General features: G+C 42.2%; 1 protein-coding gene across 3 annotated transcripts; it reads right to left on the bottom strand.

The window, feature by feature from the left end:
- Positions 1-104: 104 nt before the first annotated feature.
- tasorb (transcription activation suppressor b) lies at positions 105-13,055 on the bottom strand. Of its 3 annotated transcripts, none has more exons than XM_082146328.1 (23): positions 12,613-13,055; positions 11,178-11,323; positions 10,963-11,055; positions 10,504-10,576; positions 9,769-9,860; positions 9,521-9,655; positions 9,314-9,429; positions 9,189-9,223; positions 8,993-9,098; positions 8,807-8,910; positions 8,606-8,709; positions 8,349-8,421; positions 8,172-8,246; positions 7,349-8,062; positions 5,827-6,095; positions 5,625-5,751; positions 4,302-5,137; positions 4,082-4,201; positions 3,829-3,988; positions 2,572-2,671; positions 2,310-2,488; positions 2,074-2,208; positions 105-1,984 (listed from the first exon to the last, which is right to left on the bottom strand). In XM_082146328.1, the coding sequence occupies exons 1-23, from the start codon at positions 12,920-12,922 to the stop codon at positions 543-545; spliced, it is 5,544 nt and encodes a 1,847-aa protein (XP_082002454.1). In that variant the 5' UTR covers positions 12,923-13,055; the 3' UTR covers positions 105-542. The 3 variants fall into 3 exon arrangements, with proteins under 3 accessions (XP_082002454.1, XP_082002456.1, XP_082002455.1); XM_082146330.1 differs by having other exon boundaries at positions 7,553-8,062; XM_082146329.1 differs by having other exon boundaries at positions 9,189-9,220.
- Between the last annotated feature and the right edge of the window lie 1,041 nt (positions 13,056-14,096).

Raw genomic sequence — 14,096 nt, 5'->3', positions numbered from 1 at the left:
AAAGAAAACCGTAACCATTTTTATATAACATCATAAATAACTATGTACATGTACACAGAGTACAACCATTCCCAAGAGTTAATACTGAACACAATATCACAATGTTTGATACAACCTTGTTTTAATAGAACATCTGTACAACCAAGAATGTAAAAAAAACCAAAAACAGCTAAAATGAAGAACGACTCACTTTCTCTCTTTAAAAAAATATTGTCTGCATTTTGCTCCTTGTTCACAAACAGTTTTTTTTGAAAATCCGAACAAAAAGTATTGACAAAAATGAAACATTGAAAGGCAATTACATTTCTTGGCAATATAAATATAGTGGTATGAACAAGGTTTCTCAAACATCTTGTTTAGGAAGGGCATTACTGAAAACAGTGAAAATCTGGCCACCGTCTAAGTCACCAATCTCGTTTATACAAAACCAGATTAATTTTTTTTTTATTTATTTCAGATGATATTTTGATGTGCTCTTAATGGTAAATATGTACATTCCTAATGCCAGTAGTCTATGAGGGAGCATGGCATCCCTATGGCATTTAGTTGTAGGTGTAGTCCGAATAGTAGTCTGACCGACCACCCCCTCCCCTCCCAGGGGGATAGCCCCAGTTACAGGACGGGCCCCCTCTGATGTGACCCCGGCCAGGTCTAGATCTCATGGGATGCGGTGGTACTCCTCGACCTCTGAAGCCACCACGCATCATATCAGCGGTTCCTCCTCTGGGATTGTACATGCTATTGTTGTGTCCGCCTCGGCACAAGGCTCCCAGTGCGGCTCCGGGGATGGGTAAGAGTCCTCTGTTTGCAGTGCCACCCCTGGTAGGAGGGGCTTGACTGCTTCCCTGACTCTCAGAGGAAGAGTTCACGGGAATTTTGCTGCCTTGGCTGCATGAGGTCGAACTACCCAGCGCACTTCCTTTATCTCTACTGCCCTCCTGCTGGCCCACTTTAGAGGTTGCTGAAGCAGGGACATCATCTTCCTCTTGTCCACGAGAGGTTCCGCTCTCAGTGTCTCCCACCCACGATCCATCGGCAGGCCTAGCAGCCTCAGTTTGGGCGGAAGGAAGAGTGCTGAATCCTGCCCCACTCTGTCCAGCCGCGTATCCCTGCTGGGCTCCTGGTGTAGGAACCCAGCTGTAAAGTGTTGGAACAGGGGGAATTGGAGTGAGGACTGGGAAAAGCGTAGCATCTGGGTAGGAGGGAAAAGTGGTGTGAAGAGAGGACGAGGAAGAAGCGGAGGATGAGGAAGCAGTCTCTACACACATCTTAGCAGTTTGAGAGCCAGCAAGTCCTTGCTGATTAGCAGTTGCCGCCCCAGACACTCCCATACTGTCAGGAATGGGACCAGATGGCTGAAGAGAGGAGGCTGACTCTGGAGTAGGAGGCACCTCCACCGAGCTAACCGGCGGCTGCGGGAGGGAAAGGGGAAGGGTGAGTGGTTGGGTAACGGGTAAGGTGCAGGAGTTTGTAGGAGGTTGAGTCCCAGGAGGAGCAGCAGTTTGACTGTACTCTGATCCCCTGGAGGCCACGCTGACAGGAGATGAATATGCCGAGGACATATGGTATGCGGGAGAACCAGAGTAAGGGCTCCACTGTGCTGAGTTGGGACACAGGTAGCTCTGGTGGGGATTCACGCCAAAACTGGTCAGGGTGTCCTCTACTTCAGGCCTAGGTGTGCCGTCCTGACTGGCAGCTTTATATTGAGCGATGGCAGACTTCAGAGCTGCATAATCAGTCAAGTAAGAGCCCTGGGTAGGGTAGGTGGTAGGGTTTGGATGCACAAGTGGATCGATAATGGGGTCCAAAGAGGGTTGGTCAGGGAGGGGAGGACGAAATCCATCAGTCTGAGGTGGAGGGGGCTGAGGTGCCTGCGGTTCCAACAGGTCATTTTCAGTCTGAATGGAAGTCTCGTTGATAACCAGCATGTCATCTTCAGAGTCTATAGACATGTCCTCCTCATCTCGAACTGCATCAGGCTCCACTGAGCAGTCAAAGAGAAGATACAGTGTCAACATCTATAATTTCTTTGTGAATTTTGTCAGAAGCAGTAAAGAACTCTGCAGTCTTTACCTGGATCAGGTAGGGCAGCCAATGCTACTTCTTCTGGGACACTGATCAAACTCTGGAAGTTGTTCATGATGTCATTCATACCCGCAATGATCACTCCACTACCGGAGAACTGTGAGAACGTGTCATCATGCCTTTCTGTATATAAACACAGCACAGATTGATTAAGAAACATCACAGATGACTCCACATACCCACATCCATAAAAAACAGCCTTCAACTAGACATGTTGTGCGTACCTGTGAGGAAGATGAGGTGTCGAAGCTGTGTGTGTTGAGCCTGCAGCTTTACCAAACAGTCCAAATCAGGAGCCTGCCTAGAAGGAGTATCACACTCATGATAAGGCAGAAACTCCACCAGGTGTTTCTTTTGGTATGTCGTCAGCAGGTTTAAAAGATTCAGGGCCTCAGTGTTTAACCTGTGAAAGGAAAGATGTGTGAGATATTGGAGACTAGGAGTCTGTCAGGATTGGTGAATTAGACTCATCATTCTGTCTCTAACCTGCTGAGCTCTTTAAGCTTCTTCTGAGTCTTACAGTGCACCTTCCACTTCCAGGGTGAGCCCTGTTCCTCCAGGAACTTAAGAAACGCCTGTAGCTTCTCTGTAAACATAAATGTCAGTTCTTAAAGTCTTGATGTAATATAAGTAGAAACAGACCTTTTCTTCCATATTGCTATATACATCCGAGTGAAATGGTTTATCAAAATTCATCGGTTGTTGATTTGATGGAGGCAGTTCTTAATGCAAACTTGCATCATTTGGAAGAAAGGTTCAGTTTTAAGCAGACTAATGATTGGAGAAGTATGTCACCAGAGAAGTCTGTTGTTTTCACCGGAAGATCGAGTAATGATGTTTTTGATAAAAATTATGTTACATCATATAAAAAAAAATAAAAAAAAATAAACATGTGGATAAATAATTCACAATAAGAAAATTAAGATGCATTTAGAAAATGCTGCCTTTAATATTTTATTAATTAATTAATTAATAATGCGTGGATACACACATTTTTGCATTCACACTTAGGCCAGCGACACACTGGCTGCTTGGCATGAGCGTCTCAGCTGCGTGGCGTATCCGTTTTTATTTCGGCTCCCATGTTAACAGGTTAGAGCTTCCACACTGCCTGCGTGACATGCGCGTGCGTCACATGCGCGTGCGTCTCAGGTGCGGCTAGAAATAGAACCGACGCCTATTTTCACACAACGTGTTGGAAGCATTTCCAGGCAAAATAGAATAGGAAAGTATGTTTATATGTCATTTTGACACAAATACATATTAATAAATGACATTTTGATGTTTGAAAGTCTCTAGGTTTTGACATAAATGCAGATATAAATGTAATTAAAAAAATATGATTGATTTTCAAATATTGCACCCGTCAATACAGAACGAAATATTCTGTAGCCTATTTTGCCGTCAATACTGCCTGCTATAGATAAAATCTTTGCTGCTATATATTTATGTTTAACATGAAGTATAGGCCTTCCAACAACTCTCTCCCCATATATCGAATATATCACCATATGTTACCTAGCAGCAGCAGCGCCGCGTCAGACACGTTTCTGGTGTGCAAAGACATAGAAAAAGCCACGCAGCTGAAACGCAACAGAAACGCCACGCTCACGCCACGCAGTCAGTGTGTCACCGGCCTTAAAGCTACGAATTTAAAAGCACACACAGTAAACTTTTGGATAGACCATTTCAGCATGATGGTGCCTGAAGATTTTGTAAGCCACTAAGCCATTCAGCTCTTACCTAGTGTTATATTGTCTGGGTTGAGTATGAGCTCATCCGACACAATAAGACCTCCAGACACGAAGAGCTCATTGTAAGTACGATTCTTCACATCATCCAGACTGTCCACTCCAGCAAAGTAAACTGTAGGCAATTTCTTCAGAGACACCAAAGCTGGGATCTAAAAGGGGTATAGAGGGAACAATGTCTCAAATGCTTTATGCAACTAATAATAATACTTAAAAAAAGTTTGCAATGGCGAGTTATTAGTTACCTTATGTACATGAGCTGCGATATCCTCATTCTGAATAATGATCATAAACTTTTGCTGACTTTTAATTTCTAGGTAATTCTGAGGGTTGCAATCAATGTTTCCAAGACTTCTTAAATACTCCTGTAAAACCAAACAAGGGAGGTGAAAGATAAGGGGTTTTAAAGGTTGGTCAAAAGTATCAGACCACACTGTATATTCTGACATTTAAATACTTTCAGACCTTGATCTCAGTGCAGAGTTCACTCTCCTCATCTCCTCTCTGAATGTAAAACTTTACTGAATTCTTCTGCATGATCTCCATCAGTGTGCACAACACATCGGGCTTGATTTGTCCGATAACACTGCCCCCCACAGTGCTTGAGGTTACTGCAAGAGTAGGCTCAGAGGGCATCTCTGGGACTGAAGGGATTGGAGGATGCCTGGCACTTCCTGCTGATGGGGAACACATAGGACTTTCCACAACATCTGAACCCTTGGGGACAACTGATTTTTCTGCTGAAAACAGGTGGACCTCTCTGACAGTGCCAAGGCGGTGCTTGGCTGAAGAAGGTTTAAGGGTAGCTTGTGACTTGCTCGACAAAGCCTGAGACTTAGGCACTGGAGATGATGTTTTAGTGCGAGGATGAGCAACAGGTGAGGGCAGTGTGGGTTGGGCAGGAGCTGGCATGACAGAAGGGGGTGGAGCAGGTGGCAAGAGGGCGGGCACTGGGGCAACGGCAGGTGGTGACGTAACAGCCACAGGTTCTAAAGACGCGCTGGGAGAACGGATCATACGGTCCATCTTTTCACAGAGACTGTTAACGTAGCCCTGCACAGGCAGGGAGGAGACATATTTGGAGACAAAAGGTGAGAATGAGCTTGCCCGTTTGGCCTGATCCTCAAGTCGTGGCAAAGGAGTTTGGGGGGTGTAGGTTATATGTTGGTCCTCCATCATTTTCTGAATCCCTGTGCAGAGGTTCTGGAACTCACTGTCGAGGATAGTGTCTACTACTTTGCCCGTAGTGTGTCCCTGCTTCTCCCCTCCACTAACAAAAGGTTCACAAACACCCTCTAAAGCTAAAAACAGAATATGTTTATTAGTTTTGTCAATCCATTATTATTTCAATAAATGTAACAATTTATTATTTAAAATATTTTTACACTGTACAAGGGTTTGAGGGGGTATACAAGGTTTGACTCTGAAAGAAGGCATCTTTAAATAAATAACTGTTATACGAATGTAAACTCATTAAAGTGATTATAATGGCTTGAAGCACCAAATCAGCATATCAAAATGATTTCAGAAGGATCATATGAAACTGAAGACTGGAGCAATTGCTCCTGAATTTTCAGCTTTGCCATACCTTTTGAAATATAATAAACAAGAACATTTATTTTAAAATGTTAATAATATTTCACAATACTACTACTTTTACAATATTTTTGATTTTAAAAACTTTGGTGAACATAAGAGTTCACTCAAAAATGTTTAAAAAAAATTCTAACCGACCCCAAACTTTGGAACAGTGGTGTGTTACGAACAAGTCTGTAGGTGAGGACGAACCTGCGGTGGATATGCTCCAGGGATTGTGGCTCTGATGTGAGGCTTCTGCTGGACGGGAGAGCTGCTGCTCCAGATTGGAAGAGGGACTGTACACATCCACACTGCTCCTGCTGCAGGCTATTTGCTCCTACACACATATACTAAAGGTTAACTAAAACAACAATTGAGTGTGGCATTAGATATCATGAGGAACAGTCCACACCTCCAAGAGATCCAGGTTAACCTGCTCCTCATCAGTACGCCTGCTACGCAGGTCAAGATCACAGTGGACGGCTGAGTCGGTGGGCTCGTATCCCTCTATGTCTTTGGGGAGAATTGCAGGCTGGCTGCTGGCAGTGTTAGAGTTCTGAGCCATCCTGTTGAGCGTGCTGAGGAAGAGTTTAAGCAAGGCATGCGTGTCTCGGAGGGTGGCACTCTGAGTAACGCGCTCCCGCAGGTCTGTGTCACACAGCCCCATGCTGTCCATCACCACTAAGAGAAAGAGAAACCAGCTGTCAACAAGGAGCTCATGTCTCAAAGGGACTGCAGTCACACTCTATTGAGCACTACATCATTTCTCTCTTTTTTTTCATCCAGGCATGTTTTTGACAGGTTTCATGGGATTCACCTTTTAGTGATGGTGTAATTGGAAACAAAACACGAAAGAAATGCATACATACAGAAAAACAGAGACTTCATGAAGTAGCTGTCATAAAGTAAATTAGTTGCAGGCACATTCTTGCATTGTGAATTATCACTGTTAATAATTTCAGAGTTTAAGGTCCTTCAGCACATACAGTTACTCTTAGGGTCGGACTGATGCATCAGCCTCAATCTGACGTCTTCTCTCTGCGTCTCTGGAAATCGTTCATGCAAGTAGAAAGAGCACCTAGTCTCTCATTAGACACACTGCACTTCTATTAGACATGTGACACAATCACTTCACATGACCCTTTGAATACCACCTTTCCCTAAATAACAGCACTAAATAAGAGATAGTCAAGAAGAGAGAATTAAGAAACTTTGGTAATTTTTCCACTAATTTTCACAGCCTTTACAATTTCAAAACTTTGATACTTTCAGGTTTTCCAAGACTCTGGGAACCCTGTATAGTGAAGGGGGTGGATTTACCGTCGCTCTTCGTGTATTATATAATGAATTGGAAATCAGCTTTCATGTTCTGTTCCAGTGAAGTCCTGACAAAAACTCAGCCTTGAAGGGAAAAGATATTGCCTATGTTTTATCTAATTTTGCATGCAGGGGTTGTTTAGTATTTTTTAGAAGCATGTGACCTAGCCAAAGGAATAGTTTTCAGGAGAGTTCAACAGTGGCCCTAACTGAGAAGAATCAATAAGGAATTTATGTGACCCTCACCAAAGTTTCTTACATATATTGGATAAAGTGTGTCAAAGATAATGACGACATTTGCATAAAGAACAGAATACTATGTTTGGATGCAGCTAGAATTATCTGTACTGTAGGACTGACGTCCACTGATTAACTATAAGTACTAGTGAATCTGTATCCTAAATTAGTTTGAGGCTGGATCCTCTTACTCATTTTCTATGGCCTTTAGAAGTGTGGAGAACTTTGTATTCAGTAAACTCCGTCAACTGATTGACTTCAACTTTGACTCCTGGTCTTCATTGAGTATATTGGTCTCTTTATGTTGTCTAACTGTTATTCCCCTACAATAGTATCCAACCTCCATGCTGTACCTCTAAATTTTTTCGGCACAGACTCACCTCTCCCTGGCTCTCCATTCAGTAGACCTGTCCTAAGGTACTTGCTCACACTTCCAGGACCTTCCCTCTCCAACCTCCTCTTCAGGCCAGCGGGGTCCCAGTCCTCCTCTCTTTCCGGCCCACTGCCCTCCTCCTTGCTCAAAGTCCGCTTATGTAACTGAATCAACTTTAGCAATTTCTCCATCTTTTCTTTGTCATACTCACTCTGTGTCCTCTGAGCGCCACCGTTAGACTGAGAAACCCCAACTGTACTGCTGCTTGAAGCCTGTCTATCTGACCCTCCCCAGTCTGAGACAGGACTGTAATCTTCTGCACCTGCTGGGGGAGATGCTGCCTGAGATGCTGCCTCCTGTTTGCTTTCCACCAGACCCTGCTGCAGCGCCTCCACAGGCAGCTGGAACTGTCCCGGACCATATATGTAAGAGTTCAGCGCCACATCCATATTCTTAGGACGAGGCGCCAGGTGTTGGCTTGTCCGGTCATCCAGACTGTGCCGGTACTCTACAATGTGAAAGGGCCGGATAGCGCCTTGCTCCTTCTGGTTGAGGTAGTCCAGCGCCTGAAGTTTCAGTCCCACCGCAAGCTCTTTGGGTGGATTGGCACGCAGCTTGTAGAGACCATGATGCAGGGCGGGAACAAAATTATCTAGTTGGTGGCTGACTGGGTCTTTAGGCTCTAGTGGAGGATCCTCATCAACTCCAGAGTTCTTCAAAACTTCACAATAAATAAGCAAACGCCATTAGAAGGACTGCATAGTGATGCATAGACACTTAAAATGCAAACAAACAAACTTCAAGAAACTACCAAAAAAATAGACACTTACTCAATTTTGAGATCATTCTTTGCTCTTGAAAAACAAAAAGTGCCTGCAAAACCCTGTCATTTCTTCCTCGTCGCTCTTTAAAGAAAAAAAAGAAACACACACAGCCTCCATTATCCCAATGCCAAAAATCACAGTGCCAATGCAATGTACAAGGTTAAAGACAATGCATATACATACCAGTGGTAGCGAACAACTGAGAGGACGAAAGGAGGAAGAGAAATCCTTTGTCTATCAATGGCTTCACCAAAACCTAGAGTAAAGAGTTTATTTATAGCATGACTATAATAAAACATCACCAATTTTACTTCTGCACATCACATCACATCACTGACACAGATTCTATCAACAGAATGAAGAAACTGTAGAGGGTGGGCGGTAACGCTATCCAGAGATTAATTCAATCAAAGTGTAAAGTGGCCTGTGAATGAGCTCACCATCCTTTCTCTCTCAAGCCGGTGCAGCAGTCCCGAGAGACTGTTTTCCTGTTTACTCTTCCCCATGACCTCATACAGGCTGCAGTACATCCCACACTTCAGCACTGCAAAATACCACAAGACATTATCACATGTCAATACTGACACATCAAATGTTTTGCCACGTATTGAGCTGAAAAGCATCACTGGTATTCATCCTACCCTCTCGTGATCCACTGTACGCCTCCCACGATAGCAGAATGGGCGGGATCTTTCTCTTCACTTGATCAATATGCATAGCCATATTGATGTCAAGCTTGTCTGGCCTGAAAAAGAAAAAGAAAACTTTTTAAAACCAATGCACAAAACATTTGTTAAATTGCATAGGTTGAAAGAAAGGAGACTCACAGTTTAAGAGGAAGGTGAGCGAGTCTTGAAGACCGGATGTACACTTGATAGACCTCCTCTCCTTTATTCACCAGCGAGCCACTCCAAACTGTATATCTTCGTCGAACTAAAGCATCAAATAATAATACAGTAAGTTAGATAATATGCCCATCTAATCATTTTATTAGGCTGCTATAAAGAGAAATACAAATCATACCTCTTTGCCCTTCATATAACATGCTGTTTAATCTACTGAAAGAGAAAATAAATTGTTATAAATAATAAAACCAAAAAAGAGTGTAGTACACTTTCTACACAGATCACCAGTTATCCCGTTCATACCTGTGTGTGGTCGTGGCCGACTCTTTGCCTTTGTATTGAAAAGACACAACTGCATATGGAAACACATGTCTCGGCCTGGATCTTAGCTCCTCAAAAGCAAATTCATAGAAGTATTGCTGGAATAAAACACAGAAGGGAATCAGATACATAAGAGGTCACGTCTGTACACATTACGAAGCAAAAAGTCATATTGAAAAACTCACTCACCTGAGTGTGCTCAAAGGCCCTATACGACAATAATGAGGTCACTTTGCTGGCATTTTTGTACACATGGCTGTCATATTTTAGGGCCGGCTCAAGATTATTTTTGGGCATGTTCTCAAATATGGTCTTCACTTTACCCTGCAGAATAAGACAAAGTCACTATTGTTTTTGAAACCGCAGTGAAGTTTATGCACTTTTTTATTTTTGAAAGACAACTTTTAGACACATTTGATGCTTGGCCACAGACTTACCTTCATCACTTTAAATATTATGATGTCTCCAGCAGCACCCACTTCAAATGGATTCATTTGTAACAAATCTGAGTATTTTGAGAGGTAAACCCCTAAAAATAGAAAAAGGATAGAAGAGTTACTTGGGGCGACATTCCTGTGACCCACAAAAAGCCCTGGGAAAATCCCAAGAAATTTGTTAGCAATCCATTTGGAATGCAGAGTCTCTACATAGAGCATACTATGTTTGCTAAGATTAAATATTTGCAGAAACTATTTAATTTCACCAGTTAAAGCGATCCTAGTCGCATTTACAAGATTTACAAAACTGGGTTTGTGAATGTCTCTAAACACATAGCAGCTGCTTCACTATTCAACCATACAAAGATCATGTATCAGAAATTTGCCTCAAAAAAAAAAAAAAAAAAAAGAACATAATATTACTTCCAAAACCACAAACATGCTCTGAAAATAGACAGAGGTAATAGGGGTGACCAAAATACATAACAGATGTTACTTAAAAAGTTTTTCAATGCAAAAATGAGCGTCTGTAGCAAGTTTGGTTAATTAACATTAACTTGGCCCAGTGATCACAAGAAAGTATGGAGCAGTGGTCTTTTTGGCCCTGACCAATTCAACTACTCCAAACCAAAGATCAAGTGACCACAGTAATACAAAATCCTCCCAGGACTCACCTCCCAAGCAAAGGATTAGAGCTAAACAGATATAAACACTCACTGGAAGCACAACGCTTACCTTTGAGAGGGCTTCCCAGATTGTTGACCCGCGAATGTCCCACAGAAAGACCCTTTTCGCAAATCCAGTGAGCCTTGTAAAGAAAATCAGATATTCCTTTGGTTAGTCACACTTTAGACCAAGACTATCGCTAAATTATGCCACTTTCTGATAAATACTTAGACAAGAAAGTGGTTACACAGACATTTTCATTCAAAGTACTGCCACTATTGTAATTATTGTAGCAGTTATGTTGTAAATGCATTATAAACACTTTACAATTCAATAAATTAACAGGAACGACAGAGAACACAGAACAAGAATAATATTGAGTTTTGTTTATACTGCACCCAAGAAAGATATGTAGTAGTACAAAATTCTGAGGTCAAGCTCAGACTACAAAAAGTCCAAGTGTTAATATTACAATTAAAATAACACTCACAGACATTGTGTCACTAAGCAAAACTAACACAACCTCACCTTATTCCTATCAGGTAGCAGAAAAGCATAGGATTCTGCGAGTTCTGCCTCCGTCCTGCCATTCTGCTTCAGTTCCCTTTTCTTCTCGATGAACTGTGAAGACAAAAATGACAAATTATTCCATATCAGTATTTGATTCATTGAAAACTGCCCCCAAGTGGCCTGATGGGTATTTCAATGATCTAGTCTTTTACAATTGTAAGCAGCTCTCTCACCTCTTTCTCCAAGAGTTCGTTGTGAATGAGAGAAGCTTTGGTGTAGGTGAAAGTCCCACGGGATGTGGCGTCCAGGTAGAACGAGGACAGAAGCTTCACAACTTCCTCAAACTCTCTGGAATCTGGAGGCAAATGCTGAAGGAGACCTGGAGGACAGCACACATTAAAGACAGAGCTCATTAGATCAGAACAATATCAATGCATTCAATAAAAGAAACTATCAAGTAAATTTATAGAAGCTGTATAGTGTATTTTGATTGTGTTTTTTTCCCCCCAACTGGAATGCATAGTAAAGAGTTGCACATAACCTGACAGGCACTCTGTACAATGTGATGCATCTTGCAGTTCAATGCAATAAAAGACAGAGATCAAAACTAGTGAAATTGGGTTTTTAATAGCCGACGCTTAAAATATGTTGGTACTGTGTTTGTGTGTAGACACAAAATAATGAAATAATAGATTGTCATATTTACTGAAAATTCGCTAAAAACAAATCAAATAACATTTTCATAATCAATAAGCAAAACTAATGAATGTTTGGTTAGTTGCGTTAATCGACTTCATAATGGGCAAACGAATCTTCTTAGTCGATTCATTAATCATTCAAAATATTTACGAGGCAAATATAAAGCGGGGTTAAAAATGTATTTGAAATGTCTAAGTTAGTCCTCTTTAGAACAATAGTTTAGTGCATGTTGTGCTATTTTTAATAAGATAAAGCGCCTACCGACTCAAACTTGCACAACAAAGGTGACAAAGTGAGAGTTGTCATACATAACTACTTTACAACTATTACTACAAGAACAAGTTTCGCTTTCATTCAGGCAGTTTCCCTGTTGGCAAGCTCTCACGTCTTTATTTCTTTAGCGCTATACGGAAATAGTACGGGAATGAATGAGGTGTCCAAATAAGGCTGGTTGTTCAGGACTGACAGAAACGTCGTGCGTAAAGACTGAAGGGAGAAAAGCAGTGGTCAACCGAATCACACTGGTGCCATTGAGGAGGAGGGGAAGAAGTGTGTCATGTGGTGCAGCCGTACTGTACGGTGTGGGAGGAGTGTGGATCCAACTAGCAAAGCAATGACACCGGCCTCCGTGAGGTTTAAAGCAGCGAGACATAAATGTGCGTCTTTTTTTGTCGAATGAATCGAATCCTCACGTGCAGCGACAGTTGCATTAGAGCGCCGACTTAACGTTACCTGCAGCTCTGAGCAATGCACTCGCTAAAAATCCATTTAGTAACTAGTGCAAACCTTTCAGGCTAATCACGTGTTTCGTTATATAGATCCCACCGTCCCACGTTTATATATCAATACAGGTCTATTCATTTGACCCGAAGCACCTAAGAGCGCGCTTTTAGCGAACTTGAAAGATGAGAAACAGAAACAGTCCATTTTGGGAATGGCAGTAGTAGTGGTAGTAATGGGACACACAACCTTTCCGCTCCTTGATTTTCCTCGGAATCTGAAAATTCCTTCTTGGCAGCTCCTCGGTGGACCTCGAGAGTGTCGAGGGGGCACCGCCGCAATTTTTCAGGTCCAAAAGCCCTGCCCTCCGCCGCTCAGAGGCATCTTGTTCAGACATTTGCTCGTCTTCACATTCAGCTTGATCGCCATTTTGCTTGGATGTGGCCGTGCTAGAGGCTGACAACAATTGTTTCTTGCTGTCGCCATCCTCTAATGTTAGGCCGCCGGTCTTGCTGCTCTCCTTGTCGATTTTTCTCTCCTGGCTGAAATTGCAAGCCATTTTCGGACCTGCAGTCACCTAGTCAGCTGGCGATGAAGTTGGTTTCAATGCCGCTTGTCGGAGTAATTCTCCTTCTCAACCAGCCTCCGCCATTATGCCTGTGACGTATACCTTCCCCACCACTGCAAAACTCTGGCGTCACTCTGTTTACATTCACGTAGCCTGACGCCCCCCGGTGGCGCTATTGAGAACTGCGCAGCGTCTAGACGTCACGACCGCTATGCGCATGAGCAGCTTCACATACAGATGGCGTTTACAAGAGGAGCCAAGAATGAATCGTCGAGCTGTCTGACGACAATAAACTCTTTGGGGAAAGTCACTGCGTATGTTTGTGTACTTCCTCCCACCCAGAAACATTATATTTCGTGCAATATAATCACGTGACATATCGAGATCGAAACATTTATTACGTAATTAATTCTAACATACAGTATACAAATTACATATGCACATAGCTTATGAAAATGCATATATTTAGCATTTTTCTGATAGGCCTACAAATATTTTCATTACAATATCATTAGGCCTAACATAATTTGAGAGAAACGTTAACTTTAAAAATTCTTAATATTTAGTTTGTTCTCCTTTGACTTTTAATGATAGCAGCACTCCAGCTGCATGATGAAAGATCACATGATCAGTTTCACAGATGGGCTTATTTGATTATTCACCTAGACAAGGGTAACATTGATGGTCCCTTTTGACTATAATAACACTGCAAAAAATGTGTCAACTAACTCAGAGTATTAGTAGACTGTCTACTTAAAGGCAAGGTAGGCAGGATTTTTCTAAAAAACTTTTTCCAAAATTTGTTTAAACTGTCTTTATATACCAATACATAATTAAAATGTAAGTACTCTGAAAAAGAGAGTATAAAAATCGAGTGTCTGTAGTCCTCTCAGGGCTGCAATAAACACAGTTACTTATTTCCATTCACTCCCACCACCTCCCTTCTGGGCTCCTTCCAAAGCCACGCCCCCAAAACACATGAACGCGCGATGCCGACCGCTCAGCTGGAGGACGCGTTTGCCAGGAGCGGAGAGAATCACATGTATAATAACATACCTAACTTTATCATTATGAATATAAACAACTAACATGGCTCTTAGTACTCACTATCAAGCTAGCATATCGATACTGGTAAAGTTTAAAATATATTGAGTTTTATTCGGTA

The sequence above is a fragment of the Leuciscus leuciscus genome (genome assembly GCF_965113295.1).
Source record: "Leuciscus leuciscus genome assembly, chromosome: 18".
NCBI lineage: Eukaryota > Metazoa > Chordata > Actinopteri > Cypriniformes > Leuciscidae > Leuciscus > Leuciscus leuciscus.
This window is presented reverse-complemented; position numbering and strand designations above follow the sequence as displayed.